The sequence below is a fragment of the Rhinatrema bivittatum genome, chromosome 2 (assembly GCF_901001135.1).
Source record: "Rhinatrema bivittatum chromosome 2, aRhiBiv1.1, whole genome shotgun sequence".
In the NCBI taxonomy this organism is placed as follows: domain Eukaryota; kingdom Metazoa; phylum Chordata; class Amphibia; order Gymnophiona; family Rhinatrematidae; genus Rhinatrema; species Rhinatrema bivittatum.
This window is the reverse complement of record NC_042616.1, coordinates 243,674,381-243,698,272: the sequence shown is the minus strand read 5'-3', so window position 1 is coordinate 243,698,272 and position 23,892 is coordinate 243,674,381. Positions and strand designations below refer to the sequence as shown.

Here is a 23,892-nt window from a genome sequence, read left to right as displayed (position 1 = left end):
AGCAGGCGCCCGCTTTCCCGGCGCGCAATTCACTAAATTCATTTATTTAAATTAGGGCCCACAGCAAAAAGAGGCACTAGGGACACTAGCGCGTCCCTAGCGCCTCTTTTTGGACAGGAGCGGCAGCTGTCAGCGGGTTTGACAGCCGACGCTCAATTTTGCTGGCGTCGGTTCTCGAGCCCGCTGACAGCCACGGGTTTGGAAACCAGACGCCGGCAAAATTGAGCATCCGGTTTTCAACCCCACGAGCGCGGGCCCATTTCAAATTTTTTTTTTTAATTTTAACTTTTTTTTAACTTTGGGGGCCTCTGACTAATCTTGCTCATGATATTTAAGTCAGAGGGTGCACAGGAAAAGCAGTTTTTACTGCTTTTCTGTGCACTTCCCTGGCGCCGGCAGAAATTAACGCCTACCTTTGGGTAGGCTCTAATTCTTAAGTAAATGTGCGGCTCTTGGCTGCACATTTTACTTAATGTATGGCGCGGGAATGACTAATAGGGCCATCAAGATGCATTTGCATGTTGCAGGCACTATTAGGTTCGGGGGGGTTGGACGCGCGTTTTTGATGCGCTATTACCCCTTACTGAGTAAGGGGTAAAGCTAGCGCGTCAAAAACGCGCGTCCAATCACGGGTTAACAGAGCGCACTGTACTGTATCGGCCTGATAATGCTTTTTCTGCTTTGGAACATGAAGAAGCCCCAGCAACAGAACATGAAGTAGTCACCCAATGCACCCAGAAACCCTTCAACATGTTCACATGTCATAAAATAAAGCTGCTTTTTCTAGGAGACTCGATCATCAAAGGAATCAATTTGGGAACTCAATTTGATGGGTCAATGGTTAAATGCATTCCAGAATGCTCAATTAATAGAAATGCAAACAGGTGGTTAATGCAATTATAGAAGAAAGTAAGAACGCTGATATCAATGTTATCATCCATCTAGGAACCAATGATTTTACTATAAATGGTATCCACAAGATACAGGTAGATTTCCAAAATCTAGGGGAGAAGATTAGACATATGCCAAAGACTATTGCCTTTTCAGAAGTATTACCTGTTCATGGAAAGGGAAAGGAAAGTTTATACCATATAGATAATTTCAATGTCTGGCTCAAAACCCGCATAAGGAAAATGGTTTTGGATACAGTGGAGGCTGGGTCTGCGTATGGAGCAGTAAAATATTATATGGTAGGGATGGCCTACATTTATCTGTGGCAGAAAAAAAGATGCTAAGAGAAAAATTCAGATCATACATTAACAGGCATTTAAACTAGGGAGTGGGGGTGGCAGGAGGTGGCCAGTGAAATTGGAATGTCACCCCAAGCAATACAGGAAGTGGGAAGAGAAAGTAACAAAATCAATCAGTTAAAAAAAAAAAAAGCGAAAAGGCAACTAGGAAGAGCAGCTGGAAAGCTATGACTACAAATGCTTGTAGTTTGAGTAATAAAATTCCTGTCCTGCAGGCCCTAATGGAAGAGGTAGAATTGGACATTATTGCTGTCAAGGAGACATGGTTCACTGAGACTCATGATTGGGATGCGGCCATCCCGGGCTATAACTTTTTAAGGAAGGACATAGAAGACAGAAAAGGGGAGAAGTAGCTCTTTATGTCAAAAACAATATACAGGCAACTGAATTGCAAGGGATGTGGGGTAAAGAAGATGCATTATAGACCTTCCTAAAAAGAGAAGATGGCGCTTCCATTTTTACTAGTGTGATCTACAGGCCTCTAACCCAAACGGATGAACTGGACAGATACCTGATCAAGGGCATCCAAAAGGTGGGAAAAAAAGGAAGAAATGTTGCTCGTTGGAGATTTTAAACTTCTGGATGTGGATTGGAGCATCCCTTCTGCGGAATCTACGAAAAGTAGAGAGGTAGTGGATGCCCTTCAAGGTGTTCTGCTCAAACAAATGGTAATGGAACCTATGAGGGAGGGTGTGATCCTCGATCTAGTGCTCACTAATGGGGATAATATCTCTGATGTTCGGGTAGAGGCTCACCTAAGCACTAGTGATCATCAGATGGTATGGTTTGATATCTTGAATAGGATACAGAGAAGTCACACAAAGACCAGAGTTTTAAATTTCACATATACGGACTTTGTCAAAATGGGGATGTACCTGGAGGAAGAACTGGAAAGCTGGGAGAAAACAGGTGAGGTGGAACAACAGTGGGCCAAATTAAAAGGAGCCATTAAAAGGCAACAAATCTATAGGTTAGGAAAGTAAAGAAGAGTAAGAGGAAAAAGAAACCTATCTGGTTCTCTAAGGAGGTGGCTGAAAAAATTAAGGCAAAAAGAACAGCATTCAAGAAGTATAAAAGATCCCAAAAAAAGGAACACAAGGAAGAATATCTGTTAAAACTGATGGAGATAAAGAAAGAAATCAGGAAAGCAAAAAATCAAACGGAAGAAAGAATTGCCAAAGAGTTAAAGAGAGGAGACAAAACATTTTTCAGATATATCAGAGAAAGAAGGGAGGTTCAAAGTGGTATTGTGAAACTGAAGGGTGACGAGGAGCACTGTGTGGAAAGAAATGGTAGAAATATTAAACAAATACTTCAGTTCAGTGTTCACTAAAAAAGACCCTGGAGAAGGACTGTTACTGGTTGACAAGAACGTAGATGGAGATGGGGAAGATAAAACTCAATTTACAGCAGAGAATGTATGTGAAGAGCTAGGAAAAAAGTGGACAAGGCCATGGGGCCAGATGAGGTTCATCCCAGGATACTGAGGGAACTCAGAACTGTGCTGGTGGGTCCACTGCATGATCTGTTCAATAGATCCCTGGAAACAGGAGTGGTGCTAAGTGATTGGAGAAGAGCAGTGGTGGTCCCGCTTCACAAGAGTGGTAGCAGAGAGGAGCTGGTTGTGGGAAAATTAATAGAGTCTCTGCTGAAGGAAAGGATAATGAACTATCTATAGTCAGGAGGATTGCTGGACCCGAGGCATCATGGATTCACCAGGGGAAGGCAAATTTGATTGATTTTTTTGATTGGGTGACTAAAGAATTTGATCGAGGAAGAGTATTCAATATGATCTACTTGGATTTCAGCAAAGCTTTTGATACAGTCTCGCATAGGAGGCTTGTGAATAAAATGAGAAGCTTGGGAGCGAGCGCCAAGGTGGTGGTGTGGATTACAAAGTGGTTGACTCATAGAAAACAGCGTGTAATGATAAATGAAACCTACTCTGAAGAGAGAACAGTGTTAAGCAGAGTGCCACAAGGATCAGTGTTGGGACCGGTTCTGTTCAATATCTTTGTAAGCGACATTGCGGAAGGGATAGAAGGTAAAGTTTGTCTATCTTTGGATGATAATAAAATCTGCAACAGAGTGGACATGCTGGAAGGAGTAAATAGAATGAGATGTGGTTTAAGGAAGCTTGAACAGTGGTCAAAGATATGGCAGCTGGGATTCAATGCCAAGAAATGCAGAGTCATGCATCTGGGGTGCGGTAAACCAAAAGAGCTGTATGTAATGGGTGATGAAAGGCTGTTGTGCACTGACCAAGAGAGGGACCTTGGGGTGAAAGTGTATAGCGATCTGAAGTTGGTGAAGCAATGTGACAAGGAGATAGCTAAAGCCAGAAGAATGCTGGGCTGCATAGAGAGAGGAATAACCAGTAAGAAAAAGGAGGTGATAATCCCCTTGTAATGGTCCTTGGAGAGACCTCACCTGGGGTACTGTGTTCAGTTCTGGAGACCGTATCTCCAAAGGCACAGAGACAGGATGGAGGCAGTCCAGAGAAGGGTGACCAAAATGGTGGTGGTGGGGGTCTCCATTAAATTACTTATGAGGAGAGGTTGAAGAACCTACATATGTATACCCTGCAGGAAAGGAGGTGCAGGGGAGATATGATACAGACCTTCAGATACTTGAAAAGTTTTAATGATGCACAATCGACAAACATTTTCTGTTGGAAAGAAATAAGTAGAATTAGGGGTCACGAAATGAAACTCCAGGAGGACAACTCAGAACCAATGTCAGGAAACATTTCTTCACAGAGAGAGTGGTGGATGCCTGGAATGCTCTTCCAGAGGAGGTAGTGAAGACAAAACAGTGAAAGAATTCAAAGGGGCATGGGATAAACACTGTGGATCCCTAAAGGCTAGCGGATGCAAATGAAGGAAAAAGTGCATGGGGGTAACTTGCTGCTGCTGCGGTTACTACCCTTAATCAGTATTCCTTTATACTGTTTATGCAACTCCATCATTGCTCTCTGTTTCAACGGCAGGGGGAAAAGAGGAAAAAAGGGAATTGGATTCAGACAGCAACCAACAATAAACACACATCCCTACTGGGAGTCATCATCATGAAGATGGTATTGAAAACTAAGAGATCAGAGCAGAGGACCAAGAATAAGTGTAGCGAGAGAAGAGCAGAGAGCTTAGGCAGAGCCAATAATTTATTTATTTATTTTATTTAACAGTTTTTTATACCGACCTTCATAGTAAATAACTATATCGGATTGGTTTACATTTAACAAGGGTATAACTGGAGAATAATTCAAATAAACGATAGATAACAACAAGTAGGAATAAGTCAAAGTTACAATCAACAGGGAAAGAGAAATTGGGAGCTTGCAACAAGCTGGAAAGAAGATAAGGCCGGAAATAACTATAGATGTTACCATATAATGCACGGGATAAAGCTTAATAGGTGCTTTAACCTGTAAATGTCAGAGTCCATTAATAATGGGATAGTTGTGAAAGAAGAACCACCAAAGAATGAGACAAGAGAAATAGGAGGTGTGCAGGAGCAATGTTTTCATGGGCTGATTTTGTGTTTTTTTCTGTCAGTTGTTTTCATTTTGTTTGGTTTTACTGCATGCTATTTTAGAATAGTGTGCATTAACCATTCTATGGCCACCATTTTTAAAAAGCCCTCCTGGGCTTTCTCCCACCCCTAGGGGTTTTCCAGACTGTATCACATTTCCTGAGGTCCCCTATGGGCCCTCTCCACCTTGGATTTCCTGTTCATATACCTTAAAGGAATAACCAACCCCCATGGAGCAGGAGCAACCCCCACCAAAGACATTTCTGATAATGGCAAAACTTATCTGGCTACCTTAGGTGAGATATTCAGTGGTGTGGCTCTGCTGATGAATATATCCAGATAAATCAAAGTTATCCAGAAAAATTGAGGACTGCCTCATGGCACGGCCAGATATATCTGGATAATGCTGAATATCTGGATATCTGCATTATTTGCTTGTTATCTAATTCAGCCCCTTCTCAGAATGCCCCCAACGTATCCAGTGAATGCAATAGAAATTTCAAATCCCTCTGTCCGGCTAAGACCGAACTTAGCAGGACAATCTGCTATGAATATGGACTTGTATATTTTCATGAATAGCGTTTTATCTGTTTGCTGTATAACACATTTAGGAATGCTTCATCAAGCCTTTTTTCCCCATAGACAAATCATGGGTGAAAAACCTTAGGGCAGGTCTGGCTAACTCCAGTCCTCAAGAATCACAAACGGATCTGGTTTTCAGGATATTCACAATAAATATTAAAGAAATAGATTTGCATTCACTGCCTCCACTATATGAATATTTATCTTATTCAAAATCATTAAGGATCAACTGAAAACTAGGTCTGTTGTGGCTCTTGAGGACCATAATTGACAAAAAAGCATAAAAATACTGCAAGTTAATTTGCATGTGTAATTTTAAAATGGCACTCTTTTGTTCAATTATTTAGTTTCCTGCACATTCAGGAATGGAGAAAATGTTACAGAAAGCATTGTACAAGCAAAAAATGGCTGCAAAATGCACTGTATGATTTTTTTTCTGAAAGTGATAAATGTAATAAATTAGGGAAAAAACTGCCACAGTGCTTTTTTTTTTTTTGTTAATATTTTTATTGGTTTCAAAATCAGATCTAACAGAGTCCATTACATATCTTCAGAAGTGGTTCAAAATCACCTATAGTAGATCACAGAGATACTGTAGTACAGACCCTGGATAATCGACATTGAATACCAACAGGTAGCTATAAAAATATAACGATTAACAGTAAATCATTAACATTAATATTAATAATAAGACAATGAAAATGCAACAGTTAGAAGTGTCCTTTACCTGCTATCCTTTATCATTTATTTGTTATCAGTTTCCCCTTCTCCTCCCCTTCCCCAATCCCCCCCCCTTTTCCTTCTTTTTTCATCCTTCCTTCCTCCTATAGATGTTAAAAGCCTGTGTTGAGAAAACGAAAGACAAATCTATCTTATGTGATATAGAATGAGTTTGCAACAGTTAATCTGTCGAAGTTTGCATTCTAATTCTTGGGGTCATAACTTGTTGAACCCACCTGGTATCGTCTTGCATTTTATACACTTATGTCTTCTTGCCCCACCCCAATGCTTGATGTATTGCGCTAAGAGGTAGACCAGAGAGTAGTTTGTCCTTCGCTAGTTACCCACCTCGCTTCTCACTCAGTGTTTAATTGGGACAAAGCGGTCCTTATTGGTGATCCAAGGTTTGTATCATCGTGGGAGATAAGTAAGCTAAAAATGCAGACCAAGTTTGTAGGTTGGCCGCAAACTTCTTTGGAGATGAGCTCCGGGCCTTTACATATTCTAAAGAGCACAATTGAATCATCTTTTTGAACCAGTGTCCATAACTGGGTTTTTGTCCGTCCAGCCAATTTGATAAAATGACTCTCTGGCCTACCAGTTCAGCTTCTTAAGAAATAACCGGTCTGCTGGTTTAAGGTTTAAATCTAGCAGAGTGTCAGATCCAAAGAGCCATAAATTAGGGTGCAAAGGCAGTATAGATTGGACAAACTGCACACATCTTGTCTTAATTTTTTCGAGGAATTGTAATATTACAGGGCACTCCCAAAAACAATGAAAATAGGTACCATCATAGATTTTACATTTCTGACATAGCTTGGAGGCATTGATTTTCATCTGGTAAGCTCGTACTGGAGGAATATACGCTTGCCAAAGAAACTTATAGTGGGATTCTTTCAATAGTACATTATCTGATACCTCATGCATAGTAGCAAAAATATTTTTAAAATCAGTGAAGGAGATAGAGAAGAGAGGCCACTGTTTCCATTTCGTATAAATGCCTTTTAGGAGCTGCGGTGTTCCAGCTGCCATCAATGCTTTAACCAAAACGGATATAGTGGGACGCTGATTTTTCCCAAGTTAAATAACCTCCCTGATCTTTTTTGCGAGGTTAGAATCCAGTAGGTGCAGCAGTTTACTTTTTATGAAGTGATGAGCTTGTAAAAAGGCAAAGAAATTATACTGGATCTCAAATTGTTGCTTCAGTTCTGTGAAAGTTAAGAGTCACCCAGATTCTGGTTCGAACAGCTGATAAACGTAAACTAGCCCGTGTCTCTGCCATCTGCGGAAAGTCCCATTATCTAAGCCAGGGGGAAATAAAGAGTGATGGGTGATTCTGAGCAATGGGGATAGACGATGTGGGTGTTGGCATTGCGTACACAACTGCAACCAAGCCCTCCTGCATGTGCAAAACAAAATATGGGTTCTGATATGCAGGGGTGTCAGTTGGATGTCTACTTGCAGGAGGTGGTTAAGTGAGGATACCCCATACCATTCCAAAAGACTTTGGAATGGGACAAAATTTGAGGTTGAAAAGATCCAGTCCCTCACATATCTTAGACAGCATGCTAAATTATATATTTGTAGACTTGGAAAGCCCAACCCCCCATCGGCAACTGACCCCATAAGTACCTCGATTGACAATCTAGCCCATCTGCCCTGCCAGAGATAGCCTTGTAAAGCAATATTTTGTGGTCTTTATTGGTAATTCAGATAGGTATCATCTGCAAAACGTATAACCATTTAGGGAGAAGAATCATTTTAAAAAGTTGGATTCGTCTTATCAAAGAGAGAGGCAGCGATTGCCACCTAGCTAAAGTTGTTATGGTATGGTTAAGTAAGGATGGATATTTGCTTTAAATAGATCACTTATGTTTAAGGGGATTTTAATCCCTAGATATTTAAGTTCTCCCGTCACCCACCGCAAGGGAAATGTACCCGACCAAGTCGCTTGTATTGTGCCTGTGACATTGATAGCTTTGGATTTACCCTGGTTAATTTTAAGACCGGCAAATCGTCCAAACTGACTTTGCAGTTGTAACACAGCCATTAGCGAGCTCTGCGGGTCTGTAAGAAAGACCAATACATCATCCACAAACACCGCCACTTTGAAGATATGGCCAGGGCCCCCAAAACCTTTTCTGTATGGATTAGAATCTAATTTCCAAAGCAGGGGGTCAATAGAAAGGATGTAAAGCAAGGGTGATAAAGTGCATCCCTGTCTTACTCCCCTCTGGACATTAACGTCCCCTGACAAACATCCATTAGCCATAATGTGGGAAACTGGTTTGTCAAAGAGGAGGAGAAGATATTGTAGAAATTCATCCCTGAATCCAAATCTTCGAAGTACTGAAAAAAGGTAAGACCATGATACTTGGTCAAATGCCGGGATTTTTTGAGTTTGGCATATGTATAAGGCTGTTAAAAGTTTAACGATATTCGAATTTGCTTTCCGTCCCTTAACAAAGCCTACTTGATTTGGGGATATTAGCGAGGGCAGTATTATATTTAGCCGCTTGGCCACAACCTTTGCCAAAAATTTTAGATCACAATTGAGCAACGAGATGGTAAATGGTACTTTCTCTGAAGAGAGAGCGGTTTTAAGTGGTGTACCGCAAGGATCGGTGTTGGGACCGGTCCTGTTCAATATCTTTGTGAGTGACATTGCGGACGGGATAGAAGGTAAGGTTTGTCTTTTTGTGGATGATCTGCAACAGAGTGGACACGCCAGAAGGAGTGGAGAGAATGAGACGGGATTTAAGGAAACTGGAAGAGTGGTCGAAGATATGGCAGCTGAGATTCAATGCCAAGAAGTGCAAAGTCATGCATATGGGGAGTGGAAATCCGAATGAACTGTATTTGATGGGGGGGAAAGGCTGATGTGCACGGAGCAGGAGAGGGACCTTGGGGTGATAGTGTCTAATGATATGAAGTCTGCGAAACAATGCGACAAGGCGATAGCAAAAGCCAGAAGAATGCTGGGCTGCATAGAGAGAGGAATATCGAGTAAGAAAAGGGAAGTGATTATCCCCTTGTACAGGTCCTTGGTGAGGACTCACCTGGAGTACTGTGTTCAGTTCTGGAGACCGTATCTACAAAGAGACAAAGACAAGATGGAAGCGGTACAGAGAAGGGCGACCAGGAAGGTGGAGGATCTTCATCGGATGACGTACGAGGAGAGATTGAAGAATCTAAATATGTACACCCTGGAGGAAAGGAGGAGTAGGGGTGATATGATTCAGACTTTCAGATTCTTGAAAAGCTTTAATGATCCAAAGACAACGACAAACCTTTTCCGTAGGAAAAAAATCAGCAGAACCAGAGGTCACGAGCTGAGGCTCCGGGGAGGAAGACTAAGAACCAATGTCAGGAAGTATTTCTTCACGGAAAAGGGTGGTGGATGCCTGGAATGCCCTTCCGGAGGAAGTGGTGAAGTCTAAAACTGTGAAGGACTTCAAAGGGGCGTGGGATAAACACTGTGGATCCATCAAGTCTAGTGGGCATAAATAGAGAGGAGGCAGCAAACACTGCACGGAGCAGCAGTAGCCACTGAGGCATTCACGGAGCGGGATGCCAGTGGCCAGTAGTTGGTGTTCCACCTTCAGGCAGCAAAACACTGCACGGAGCGGCAGTAGCCACTGAGGCATTCACGGAGCGGGATGCCAGTGGCCAGTGGTTGGTGTTCCACCTTCACGGAGCGGAAGGATGGAAGGCTGCCATCTCAAAAAAATAAAAAAAAACCAAACAAGCAAACAAAACAGGGGTGGGTAAGGGGCAGGGGTGTGGCCTGCTGGTTGCGGCAGTTGCTACCCCTGATTGAGCTGGATGTTCACTAGGATGGCGCTGCTCTCTGCATTGGTGGAGGGGTGGAAGGGAATTGGGGCCAGAGGGTGCTGGAAGCCAATAGAGATGGGTGGGAGGGAGAAAAAAGGGGGGGAAAAAAATGGATAAACTGCGTAGTTTGCTGGGCAGACTGGATGGGCCGTTGGTCTTCTTCTGCTGTCACTTCTATGTTTCTATGAGATTGACCGATAGGAAGCGGGCAACAAAGGGTCCTTACCCGGTTTGGGGAGTACTGTTATATGGGCTACATTGAAGTCTGATGGGAATGCTTGTTGAGCAAGGACATCCACATAGAAGTTGGTCAGGGGTGCTTCCTTGATATCTGCTATGGTGACTGCTGAAACAGAGGTATCCCCTGTGCTATTGCTCCCGCGCGCCATCTTAAAATCCTGACAGTGGGGCTTTTCTTTCTTTCTTTCTTTAAAAACTTTTCTATTCCGTTGTTAAGTTAGCTAATCATCACAACAGTTTACAACAAGGCACAATAAAGAAAATATGAGTGGTATAGTTTACAAATTTAATCATGTGCCATCAAAAGTACGGTAACAATGTAATGCAATAATCTATGTGTGAAAGTTAAGCTCCTTTTGTTGACATTGTGGGAGGAGATCACTGCATATAATTTACAATAGACATAAGCACTAAACAAATCTGGTATTGGAGAAGTTGGGAGCTCCAGTATCAGCGAGGATTTGACAGGATAGTGGGAGCAGGCACTCGGAGCCGAGATGAAGTTCGCCTTCCCGGCTCACCACATCGCGTGACCTCCACAGCGCTTTTAAACACATTTTTCTTTACAAAATTTCTTTTGTAAAATATTTTCCTTCCAGAAGTTGCTATTTGAAAACTTTGCAAATTGACTTTTTCTAGCATTTTTTAGCCTTGAAAGTAATATATGGCCCCTAATGTACAATTGGTCAAGGAGGTAGAACAAGCATGGCTATGATGCAGTACACCAGCATATGCCAATACCAGACCTTTCTGCCATTTAGCTTATGTACATATGTAGCACAGCTTGTGTGTGTTAACTCTATGCGTACAGCTTTCAAAATCCTATCTTGATTTTCTGGCTTAATCCCTTTTGAATTTTGTTGTTTCAGGTCACTGGCATGTATTTTGTATGAGATGTGTTGTTTGGATCATGCATTCACTGGATATAACTTCATGTCTGTAGTTTTCAAAATCGTGGAAGGCGAAACACCTTCTCTTCCAGAGAAGTATTCAAGTAAACTCAGTGCTGTCATGAGAAGGTATGTTCTTACAGCATCTCTTTACTTTGTTATATTCTATTGTAATCATATTGAAAATAATTCAGTTTCAATATAATGACTGTTATTTATACAATATTTCAGCATGCTGAATAAAGATCCTTCACAGAGACCATCTACAGAAGAAATTCTAAAGATTTCCTATATCAATGAACAGCTACAGGTATTTATAGTGAAAACACATCAGAAAAGCTATCATTTATTTTGTTAAATTCCTGCTAGCTTTTGTTAATAGAATTGCATTGCATTTCCTTGAAATGCACGGGCATAGATTGTGTATGTACAATAAGAATTTTCTGAAGTAGTCCACTGGTCACACGCACACTTACAGTCACAACAGGCGCACAAAGGCCATAACAGATCATTACACACATGATCCAGTAGTGACTCATTCGGCTATGCAGCAGCTGCTGAATATCTGGCTATGTTCAGTAGTTGCTTCTTGGCCAGATAAGCCACTTATCTGGCTAAATAGATAGCCAGATGAATCAGGGATAGGGAATGGGTAATGGGGCAGAGCTACTTATCCGGCAAACTTAGCCAGTTAAGCACCAAAATTTGGGCTTATCTAGTTAAGTTAGACCTGCCATAGAAGGTCTAACATAGCCGGATATAACTAATCCAGATAAGTAGCTCCAAATACAGGGATATTCAGCAGCACAGCAGTGCTGCTTAATATGGCATGTAAATTAGCTGAATAAGTCTTATCTGGCTAACTTACATAAATGTTCAATTTTGAATACTGACATCTAAGGGCCTTCTATCATAAACATTTCCCCCAAGGACACAAAAAGGGAAAAAACATATGTAGTACATTTGTCCCTAAATCAATTAAAAAGTAAACTGGCGAAAACTTTAGAGTAAAAACATATTGGTGAGCATGATGATATGGTTAAACATCCAGCGATTCTGAGACAATTGTCATATTTGGGGTCAGGAAGGAATTGTTTTCATTGTTGCAGAATTGGCAACAACTGTATGGTAATCTTTCTCTGGATTACCATGTTAAGAAAGCTATTAGGCAATCAGAAGAAGGTTAGACTTGATGGACCTCTGCCCATTTTTCATTTTAACCCAAATAACATGTTGACCTGAATATAAGTTGACCATGTTCAGAAACCTACCTAGTCTTATAATAGTGACCAAAGCACTTGCCTAACCTTCTTCAAAGCCAAAGATATCTGGTACTTAGAGTGGAGGTTCTGCCTGCTGAAGACACCCACCAGACTGAAGTGGCCTGGTGGAGGCCATCCTACCAGGCCAAAGAGAAGTTCTGTTGACTTGAGGTAGCCCAGTGGAAGCCATCCCATTGGGTTGAAGAGGAGTACCAGTAGCATAGCTCAGAGGAGCCCAGTCCTGCCATACTGAAGAGGAGTGCTGCTGACCTGGCATGGTGGAGTCCATTCTACTGGGCTAAAGAGCAGTGCTGCCGAGGTGGCCCAGCGGAGTTCAATCCCCTGGGCCAAAGAAAGCTCACTGCTGCTTTTTACCATTTCCTGTAGCTGATTGGCTCAACCTGATCAGGAGCATCAATCAGCTGTGGTAGGAGGAAGAAGCCACTTGGTGCCAGAAACCCCTTCCCCTGCCCCTAGGGTCACTGTGGTAGTGCTCTCCCCATCAATGATGGGAGAGAGAGGTAGCAGCAAGGGTCCAGGGGAGAGACAAAAGCAAAGAAAAAGTCTGGAGGGTGTCGATATTCAAAGGCTTTGTCCAGGCAACTTTTGGAGTTACCCAGACAAAAGCCAAGATTTGAAATATCCCCCGCTCCCAGGCTGAATTTTGTCTGGGTTTCTCATTACCTGAACAAAATTTGGTGATGGAGATATTCAGGGGGCATGGTTATATTTTTGCCAGTGAATGCTGATATATGTGCTGCCCAGTGAAGTTAGCCAAGTAAATCTGGTAGGAAAAATATCTGCCTAAAGTACTGCAAATAATGTTATCTGGGCATACTGAATAGCAGACTTATGTGGATAAGTGCTGCTGAATATCTGGTAAAGTTTCCCAGGTAATGTTCTTGCTCATTGGCTCGCTGAATATCTTCCTTTAGAGAATTTCTTTTCAGTGCAACCTTCTTTTCATTTTCTCACAGTTTCTATCATATTGGTCCAAATAATAAGGGGAGGGGATTGGTGTGACACTGTAAAATATTCCAAAGATCCCCTTAATTCCTTAGAGTGATTCACTAATATCTAAATGTGTCTTTTTTTATTGGCTCTCGAAGGCCTTTGAGCTAAATACATTTACTTTTCTGTCAAGCAAGAGCAACTCCAGTGTGGTTGGCCGCCATTGCACATAGCTCAAATCTTTCATGGGTGGGCTGTTTTGGAGTACGTTTTTCTCTTTATCTGCCTCTTGCTCGTTTGCTGTCTTATGTTTTTGTGTTTGGAATCTTCCCACCTTGTCTGAATTTTAAATCTTTCCTTTTCTGCAGGGTCTTCAGACAATACCTTCAAGGACTTTGTCACTTTTATACCTGATTCTTGCTTCTGTCTTCTTCATTGGCATCTTCTTCTTTTTTACTTCTCCTTCCATACCCCTCATGCCCTTCAGCTTATCACTTTCACTTTTTCTATTCCATCTTTTCCTTTAGAATCTGCTCTTAAATACTGCCCCCCACATACACGTTCTACTTCCCCCATCTTTGTACCCTTTCTCTCCCCTCTTTTCCTTCATCTTGCCTGCTAAACTTCTCCTCCACTCATTTTACTCACGCTTGTTCATCACACATCTTTCATTTTTATGGCTGTGTGCATGCTATCTTTGATCCTTTTCTTCATCTCCCTGCATGCAGGGGTAGTTTCTTCAAAACTATGTCCCTTTTCAGGCTAATCTCTCTTCCTTTCTTATACTTTCAATACCCCCTTTTTACATCTTGTCTTTAGTATTGTATTCACTTTTCCAATGCTGATTATCCTCATTCCTACTTATGTCTTGACTCAGTGCCCTTTAAGCTTCACTATCTCTTTTGTGGCATGGTCCTCAATCACAGGACCCTCTCTCTAATGGGTACAAAATAAGGAGGAAGCAATAATGGAGTCACGTAAAATTTGTTACACAAGTTTACAATATTCTTAATTCAATTGTGTGAGGCTCAGTTAACCCAAACCAACACCATCTTACACGTGACCCCCTCTCTATCTTACCACCATCACCATCACCCTCCTCCTACCATCTGTCCCAAGCATATTCAAACCCTGCCACTGTGCCATTCTCTACCACCTCTGATATTAGGCCACCCTAGGTCTTGTCTTCCTCTTTGACTCCCACAAGATCAACACCCAGGCCTACTTCCATGAGCAACTATCAAGCCCTGCAATAGTCCTTTCAGCCACCAAGACCCGTGAGGCTTTTGTCCTAAACATTCAGTCTTCACATTCTCATTGATGACTGAGTTTTAATCATAGTTGCTTCATGTAGATGTCCCCATTCTTCTTGAAAGCCTGATGCAGCTGTAACACTGCTGTTAGGGTTGTAACCACCACACCATGCAGATTACTGCAACCTTCTTGGAAGTCTGATGTTGTACTGCTGCTGTTTAGGGTTGTAGCTACTGCTTTGTGCAGGTTATCCTAATGCTCTTAGGGTTGCAACCAATGACCACTCTGTGCAAGTTACCTGAAGTCTTCTTGGAAGCCTGCTGCAATCAACTACCACTCAATGCTTATTGACTTGTGTTTTTCCCTCTTTGAGCCTCTAAAGTTTCATATTAATATTTGCTGGTTTAAGTTTATTAATTTTTATTGTGCTATTATATTAAATGGTATGTGTAATTATTTCCTTTTGTATGTATTGTATTACTGCTTTGAACAACTGGACTTGCAGAATATAAAAATGAAATTGAAATATAACTGAGCAAACACTCAAAGTCCTTCCTTCATTCCTTTTACCCATTTCATCCCCAATTCCCTTTACCACTGTGTTCTGTGCCTGTCCCAAGCATATTTTAATTCTGTCACAGTTTTGGTTGCCATTACTTTGTGCCAGCAGCAGTTTTCAAAGTGCAAGTCCATGCATTTGTTTGCTGTGAAATCTGGTATAAAGGCCATGGCTAAAAAGTATGCATGGACTTTGTATCAGTGCAGGCAGCCTGAATATTGCATCTTAGAATATTGACCCCAAAGTGTATATTAATCAAGCAGTGATTCTATAGCAGTGAGCTAGATCCCAAGGCTGGAGGCAGGTATGCTAAAGTTCCTCAACAAACAACTGAGAAACACTGTTAATAAGTGAAAACTGGTATTTTAACATGAAGTCGCCATGTCCCTCACTCATGTTGAACCATAGCAAGACTTCAAGATAAGGCAACTGAGATGGATGCCTCTTCCCGGGTTACCATTAGTGCCATCTTATAGATGATAGTTGTTATTCAAGCTTGCCAAGATTGTTCTTTTCTGGGTCCCAAATACATCACCTCTGACTTACCTGAACTCACCAGATAAGAAAGCAAAACAACATCCAGTGCTATGACTGAGCATTTTGGCCATTCAGTGGTGCTGTCATTTGATGATATAGTCTTTTTTTTTTGGTAGCTTTTATTTATTTTTTAAATGGATAAGCTTTATAATTCAGTCAAGCAAAAATAAAAAATAAAAAGTTCTTAATCTTTATTTCAGCGTTTAAAATGCAAATTCTTAGATATGACTCTAAAGAACAAGGCATTGAACTGTGAAAAAGAAGCTGCTCAAATCCTGCATGCTGTGTAAGTATTTGTTTTTTTATCTGCTATATACAGTAATTACATTACCATAATCATCAATGCATGTCCTAATTATATGTACAGCTATATTTAGCATGGCCCTAGCTTATGTTAAGATTTTATATCAGAAAGATTAGTAGATGAAGTAATGAAGATATGAAGTGAGATTTATGAAAAGTTAGATGTGTATGTCAAATTATAGATTCTGTTTTCATGACAACTATCATACTAATATTGATGAATAATGACCTTTGTTCTTGGCAGAATGAAGATGCTCTCTGTCAAACATGTGCATGGGTCACAGATGTTCTGGCAGAATATAATAAGTAGGATAGAGCCTAGTTTTGAATCTGATGAGATGACAGATACTAATGTACCTGTCAAACAGACATCCAAACATGTTGATCTGGCTTTTTAGTTAGTGTTATCCCTGTAAGAAGTCAGTATGTGCTATAGACATTTTTATAAAAAAATATTCATTTTTTTCATAGTAAGGTTGACGGCTATTTTTATAAAGTTTCCACCTAGAATATGGCCTGGATTCACTAAGCCACTATATTTTATCACGGGAGGGGCACAATATCATGGGGGAGGAGTATTCCCGTGAAATTTTGCCCCCCTCAACAAAATATCATGGCAGTATCACCATGTTGTTTTGACTCGTGGTAAAAGTACGCAAGAAAAACAACGTAGCAGAGGCCTGTAAAAAGCAAGATGGCAGCCCCTTATACACAGGGCTGCCATTGCCTTAAAAGGCCCAGCAGCCAAAACCCATAAGTAAAAAAAAAAAAATGTCAATAAGAATCGAACTTGACTGCCTCCCCACCCCAGGTCCACCAATCGAGGTGGCCCCACAAAGAAAACAGTCAAAAATTAGAATTTTATTTATTTATTTAAGCATTTTTATATACCGACAACCGTTTGCACATCGTATCGGTTTACATAAAACATAAAAACGGCATCGCCATAACAACAGACGTAGCCTTTACAAGGAACAAACTGTAGAACTATAAAACATAAAAGAATAAAAGTTCCTCATGACTACCTCCCCTTGCTCAACGCCATCCATAGAGATGAACCCCCACCATCCCTGGCCCCTCTTTCCATTAAAGTCATGCAGGGGTAGTATGGCCCCTCTCACCTCTCACCCCCCCCCCCCCCAATCTCCAACTCTTAATTAAAAAGAAATGATGGTGGTATAATTGTCCATCTCCCTGGATCCTCCTCTCACACCTCAATACCTTAAATCCAGCATTGGTGGTCAGTGTAAGGGCTCAGGGTGCCATCATATGATGGGGCAAGATCTGGGAACTGGACAATGGCCATGTAATAACTGTTTTTAATTTTCAAAATTGCTGGTAAAATTATCCTTGACATCAACCATTATGCCATATGTAAAAATATTACTAGTTTTGATAAAGGATATCATAAAAATAAAGAGATTTAAACTTCTTGTGGCTTACTCAATTAATAAGACCTCTCAATATCACTTCATGTGGGATTTGAACAGACGATGAGAGTAAACGCAGAAGACCAAAGAGTTTGGAAAAACAGAAGACCAGGCTGAGTGCAGGATGAAGGAAGCATCCCAAGATGTACAGAGGGGCAGAGGAGAGGAAGGGCTGGAAGGCCTTGGAGAGAGAAGATTTAATTTAATGTAACTAGTGTCTGTTAGGTGGGTTTTAAACCCTTCTTTTGTTATTGGGTTCTTTGAGGAATATGGCCAAGCAGTTCTTATAGTGAACAGGGATCAAAGTTTTCCTTTCACTGGACAGGGATACTTCCCCCATTGTGGCTGGCTAAACTCACTCCTAAGTCTAAGTGGATGACTTCTTCACTACAGAAAAATACTTGATACATTTTATTCTATTCTATTCTATTTATTTATTTATAATCTGCTTTTTGGCACTTCAAAATGGATTACATTACATTACATTCTTACAAACTCAAACCCTGGTATTGAATTCATCTAACACATGTAATTGTGGATCCATTCAGTAAAAGTAGAGGAGGACCGGAAGGCTCATCTGCATACTGCTCCCAGCATCCCTGGGAGAGGAGTCCAGAGGTCACCGCAAGCGATCCAGGGATTGACTTCCACACCCCATCTTCCAGAGGCCCCGCACGGTTTGCAGTAGAGGAGGACCGGAAGGCTCATCTGCATACTGCTCCCAGCATCCCCGGGAGAGGAGTCCAGAGGTCACCGCAAGCGATCCAGGGATTGACTTCCACACCCCATCTTCCAGAGGCCCCGCACGGTTTGCAGTAGAGGAGGACCGGAAGGCTCAGCTGCATACTGCTCCCAGCATCCCCGGGAGAGGAGTCCAGAGGTCACCGCAAGCGATCCAGGGATTGACTTCCACACCCCATCTTCCAGAGGCCCCGCACGGTTTGCAGTAGAGGAGGACCGGAAGGCTCAGCTGCATACTGCTCCCAGCATCCCCCAGGAGAGGAGTCCAGAGGTCACCGCAAACGATCTAGGGATTGACTTCCATGCCCCAGCTTCCAGAGGCCCCACACGGTTTGCAGTAGAGGAGGACCGAAAGGCTCATCTGCATACTGCTCCCAGCATCCCCCAGGAGAGGAGTCCAGAGGTCACCGCAAGCGATCCAGGGATTGACTTCCATGCCCCAACTTTCAGAGGCCATCACGATTTGCAGTAGAGGAGGACCGGAAGGCTCATCTGCATACTGCTCCCAGCATCCCCCAGGAGAGGAGTCCAGAGGTCACTGCAAGTGATCTAGGGATTGACTTCCACGCCCCAGCTTCCAGAGGCCCCGCACGGTTTGCAGTAGAGGAGGACCGAAAGCGTGCGCCTAACGGCGTGTGAATCTCAAATCCTTCCTTTGACTGAGTGAAGATTAATTTAACCGTGGTTTAAGAGTATAGTATAGTTTTCAGAAATTTTTGGGCTTATAAAAGTTTGGTGAAAGGTGAAATTAAGGGATATATTCTTTAGAGTTTGTGTGTGTCTGAAGTAATAAGCAAGCCAGAGATAGTTAATTCTAGTGTCTGTCTTTCCCACCCACTCAACCCCTGATTTTTAGGCACAAGACACTTTCTCATTAAAAATCAATCAGGGTCTTATCTAAAACATAATATTGTACCAACCCTTATTGAAAGTTTAATCATTCCCTTGTAGGACACTAGCTGATTAATTACTAAATTCACCTGTAAATTTAAAGTACTCTCATTCCAACTCCCTTAGTATCCTAAACTTAACTAGGAACTCAATAATACTAAGATGAAGGCAGCAGTCCAGCAGCAAGAGGGAGGCTTTCCAGTCTTTTGCATTGAGTGTCACATTTATGATTTTTTACCCGCCGGTGAGAGATTGTATGTGTGCACTCGGTGCAAAGAGCTCCTGGCTCTCAGGGAACAAGTCCGATCTCTGGAGGCTAGAGTAGCAGACTTGGAGGAGCTGAGGGAGACAGAGAGGTACATTGACGAGACCTTCAGGGACATAGTAGCCAAATCCCAAATCCATTCTGGCAGCCCCAGTGCTGCCTTGGATCAGAAAGGTCTCCCAGTAGGAGAACATCACCCTGGTGTAGCAGGAAGTGATCCTGTAGCAAGGACTTGCTCTCCAGGTGATGTATTGTCCTCTCGCACTGAGGACAAATCTCCCAGGGCTAGTGCCCAGGAGGGAAGGGTTAGGCCGGTCATCATAGTTGGTGATTCGATTATTAGAAATGTAGATAGCAGGGTGGCTGGTGGACATGAGGTCCGCCTGGTAACTTGCCTGCCTGGTGCGAAGGTGGCAGACCTCACGCGTCATCTAGATAGGATTATAGACAGTGCTGGGGTGTTCAACAGGCTTGGAAATTGTTTAAAAATACAGTCCTAGGGGCGGTTTGGAATCCTTTTCTCAACTGGAGCTTCATCAGACAGTCTGTGTGGGACATTTCTTGCTGCAGTATGAGTAATTGCCTGCTTAAAGATTTCTTCTTTGAATTCGGACGCCAGTGGGAGGAGCTAGAGGCGCGCATAAGATCCGCGGCCTGAGAGAGCTCACCGGGCGGTTTGGAATCCTTTTTTCAATTGGAGCTTCATCAGACAGTCTGTGTGGGACATTTCTTGCTGCAGTGTGAGTAATTGCCTGCTTAAAGATTTCTTCTTTGAATTCAGACGCCAGTGGGAGGAGCTAGAGGCGCGCATAAGATCCGCGGACTGAGAGAGCTCACCGGGCGGTTTGGAATCCTTTTCTCAATTGGAGCTTCATCAGACAGTCTGTGTGGGACATTTCTTGCTGCAGTGTGAGTAATTGCCTGCTTAAAGATTTCTTCTTTGAATTCGGATGCCAGTGGGAGGAGCTAGAGGCGCTCATAAGATCCACGGCCTGAGAAAGCTCACCGGGCGGTTTGGAATCCTTTTCTCAATTGGAGCTTCATCAGACAGTCTGTGTGGGACATTTCTTGCTGCAGTGTGAGTAATTGCCTGCTTAAAGATTTCTTCTTTGAATTCGGATGCCAGTGGGAGGAGCTAGAGGCGCGCATAAGATCCGCGGCCCGAGAGAGCTCACCGGGCGGTTTGGAATCCTTTTCTCAATTGGAGCTTCATCAGACAGTCTGTGTGGGACATTTCTTGCTGCAGTGTGAGTAATTGCCTGCTTAAAGATTTCTTCTTTGAATTTGGACGCCAGTGGGAGGAGCTAGAGGCGCGCATAAGATCCGTGGCCTGAGAGAGCTCACTGGGCGGTTTGGAATCCTTTTCTCAATTGGAGCTTCATCAGACAGTCTGTGTGGGACATTTCTTGCTGCAGTGTGAGTAATTGCCTGCTTAAAGATTTCTTCTTTGAATTCGGACGCCAGTGGGAGGAGGTAGAGGTGCGCATAAGATCCGCGGCCTGAGAGAGCTCACCGGGCGGTTTGGAATCCTTTTCTCAATTGGAGCTTCATCAGACAGTCTGTGTGGGACATTTCTTGCTGCAGTGTGAGTAATTGCCTGCTTAAAGATTTCTTCTTTGAATTCGGACGCCAGTGGGAGGAGGTAGAGGCGCGCATAAGATCCGCGGCCTGAGAGAGCTCACCGGGCGGTTTGGAATCCTTTTCTCAATTGGAGCTTCATCAGACAGTCTGTGTGGGACATTTCTTGCTGCAGTGTGAGTAATTGCCTGCTTAAAGATTTCTTCTTTGAATCTGGACGCCAGTGGGAGGAGCTAGAGGCGCGCATAAGATCCACGCCCTTGCGGTGCCCTGCTGCCGCCGGCGCTCCGCCAAAGCCGCGCGCGCGGCTTTGTCCGGCTTAGTCCGGATTATACGGACTTTAAGGCCCGTAAGTTTTCCTTTTAAAGGATACATTTTTATTTTTATTCTTCTGTTTTTGATTAGGAAAATTTCAAACCTCTCCAAAAGAGGTTTTCTGTGTATTAATTGTTTGTATAAGAGCCGTTTCAGGTTTTTGGGTTAAGTGTTAAAAATTTCCTTTTAAGATATGTCTTATAAGAGAAAAGCCAAGGTACGGGTTTTTCCAGCTGAACCCTCTCCCTTGTTACAACAACGCCCAATTCCTGAATATGCATTATCAGCCACACCATAGGGGAGTGCTAGTCCCATTGGTGTAGCGGGGGTAGGGACACCGCTATCACCGGGCGAAATATCCTTAAGCCCCCCAGAACCCCGCCAGCTGCTTACAGCTTCCCCCCTAATACCCTCCATGGTTTTTGTTGGAAATGGAGATATATCTACCACAGTACATCAAACAACTGGAGACCATGGAGAGGATTTAGTGATAGCTAGGTCCTCTACACCAGAAGGTAAAGCTGGGGTAGTAGAGGACAGGGGATTAAAGAACTATCAGCTGTCCATAGAGTCCTTGGTGGACATGATCAGAAAGCTGTTTGTTAGCATTCAAGAACAGTCTTTAATTTTAAGAAATGTTTTCCAGAAGTTAGATTTCATATTACAAGATCATCAGAAAATTCTTACAGACCAGTGTGTGCAGATACAATCTCTAGGAGAGGAAGTAAAGGGATTAAAAGATTTGTCATCAGTTATCTCACAGAGATACTCACACACATTACACTTTTGATTACTTTTTAATTTGAACAAGAAAAGAATTTAGTGATGAAAGTATATTTTAAAAATATGGATATTAATTTTCTAGGTAATAAGGTCAGGTTGTTTCCTGACCTAGTAAAGTGTACTCAGGTACGTCGAAAGGCTTTTTTATTGTTAAAACCTGAAGTTGAGGCATTAGGTGCTATAATGAAAATAATATACCCATGTAAGTGCATGTTAAAACTTCGAGGAATAACATATATTTTCTTTGAAATAAATTAGTTAAAAGTGTTTTTGAAAGCAAACAACAGGTTCTGAATGAAGGAAATGGTAAAGAGGTCAATAAAGAATAATTGCTGTATCTTATACAATTTTTATAGTTAGAATATTTTTGGAAATCCCTATTTAATGTTAGCACAGAAGCCTCTTGCAAGTATTACCTCTTTGATGTTTTAGCAATGACAAGCACAAAGATGAGATAATATTTCTTGTAATTCTTGTCTGTAATTTTATTGAATAACATCAATGTGTTTTGTCTGCTATTGTATTCCACTACAAAGTGTTAAATTATCTTTGTAATTTGTTAAAAATTTAATAAAGAGAAATTGAAAAAAAAAAAATACAGTCCTAGAGACACAGTCCATATGTATTCCGCGCATTAAGAAAGGTGGAAGGAAGGCAAAACGATTGCCGTCATGGTTAAAAGGAGAGGTGAAAGAGGCCATCCAGTGCTCCTACCATGTGACAGGGTCCGGCCAATGGCACGGATACCCTGTCACATGGTAAGGGCAAAGGGCCATTGGCGCCATTTTGATAAGTGGCAGCCGACGGCCCGGGAGCAGGAGATCGCTCCAGGGACCCCCACTGGACCACCAGGCACCTGTAAAAAGTTTCTGGGGGGTTGGGAGGGTGGGGGAAGCTAAGGGATTAGTTTTAAAGGGTCGGGGTGGGTTTTTTGTTTATCGGCTCAGGCGCAGCCGATAAACAAAACCGCGATCGGACCCGATGAAAAAAAAAACCCACATGTGAATCGGAACCGGAATCCGAACCAATTCCGGTTCTGATTCACATCTCTAAAAAACATATTCTTGAGGCTGTAATTTGAGTGAATTTTCAAAAGAGCAATGTGGGAGAGAAGGAAGTCAGGGAGGAGGATACTGCAGTAATAAAAGTGTAGGAAAATCTGGGTAAGGATTAGAGTTTTGGCTATGGAGGAATCAAGGAAAAAAACAGTTTTGTTATGGCAGAAAATATATCTGCTAATTGACTGTTACAAGGGAAACCTGACTTCTCTAGTGCCTGCAGTTTTTGAGAGGGAGGTCTGGGTAATCTAATGGGGGTTCAGGATGAAGTACTAGAGGGTCTAATAAACTGGAGATGGACTAGGTGAACTGGCAGAGGTATCGGCAAACTGGTGATTTCAAGTACACGTGCAAGTAAGTATTATAAAAAAGAAAATTTGCCTCCATATATACACTGGGGCTGTTATTTGTATATGTTTTGGGGCGGATTTTAAAAGGCCTGTGCTCGTAAATCCCGGGGTTTATGCCTGTGGCTGGGCCTTGCGCGTGCTGCACAAATTTTCAAAGGGGTCTGGCCATTCGCGTAAACCCCGGTATGCACACAAGTGCCGGACCTCATCAAAGGTACGGGCCGGGGGGGGGGGGGGGACAGCTGGTGCGCATAAATTACTCCTGCTCCTGAGGAGCAGCAAATAATAAAAAAAATTCAGGCCAGGTAGGTTAGCTTTAGGGGGTGGGGAGGAGAGGGGAAGGGGAAGGGGAAGGAAGATTAGGCAGGGGGTTAGGGAAGTTCCCTCCCAGTCCGCTCCTTAATTGGAGCGGACTTGGAGGGAACTGGGAAGGCCCGATTACGTCGCCGCATGGACTTTGCATAAATTCACCTCCCCTTGCGCCCGCCGCCCGCACATGAGTGCGCGGCCAATGGATTTTATAACATGTGTGCACATGTTATAAAATCAGCACGTCCATGTGCGCTCG

At 42.6% G+C, this 23,892-nt stretch overlaps 1 protein-coding gene across 6 annotated transcripts in view; it reads left to right on the top strand.

Moving 5' to 3' along the window:
* NEK11 (NIMA related kinase 11) overlaps positions 1-23,892 on the top strand; it is a 567,803-nt gene that overhangs the window by 242,819 nt on the left and 301,092 nt on the right. For all 6 annotated transcript variants that reach the window (XR_003854561.1, XR_003854560.1, XM_029589337.1 and 3 more), the window contains 3 exons: positions 11,027-11,176; positions 11,279-11,357; positions 15,811-15,896. Coding sequence is in view for 4 of the 6 variants with exons in the window: in XM_029589337.1 (XP_029445197.1) it covers positions 11,027-11,176; positions 11,279-11,357; positions 15,811-15,896 (315 nt within the window). In the remaining 2 variants the exon portion in view is untranslated. The remainder of the gene's footprint in view (positions 1-11,026; positions 11,177-11,278; positions 11,358-15,810; positions 15,897-23,892) is intronic.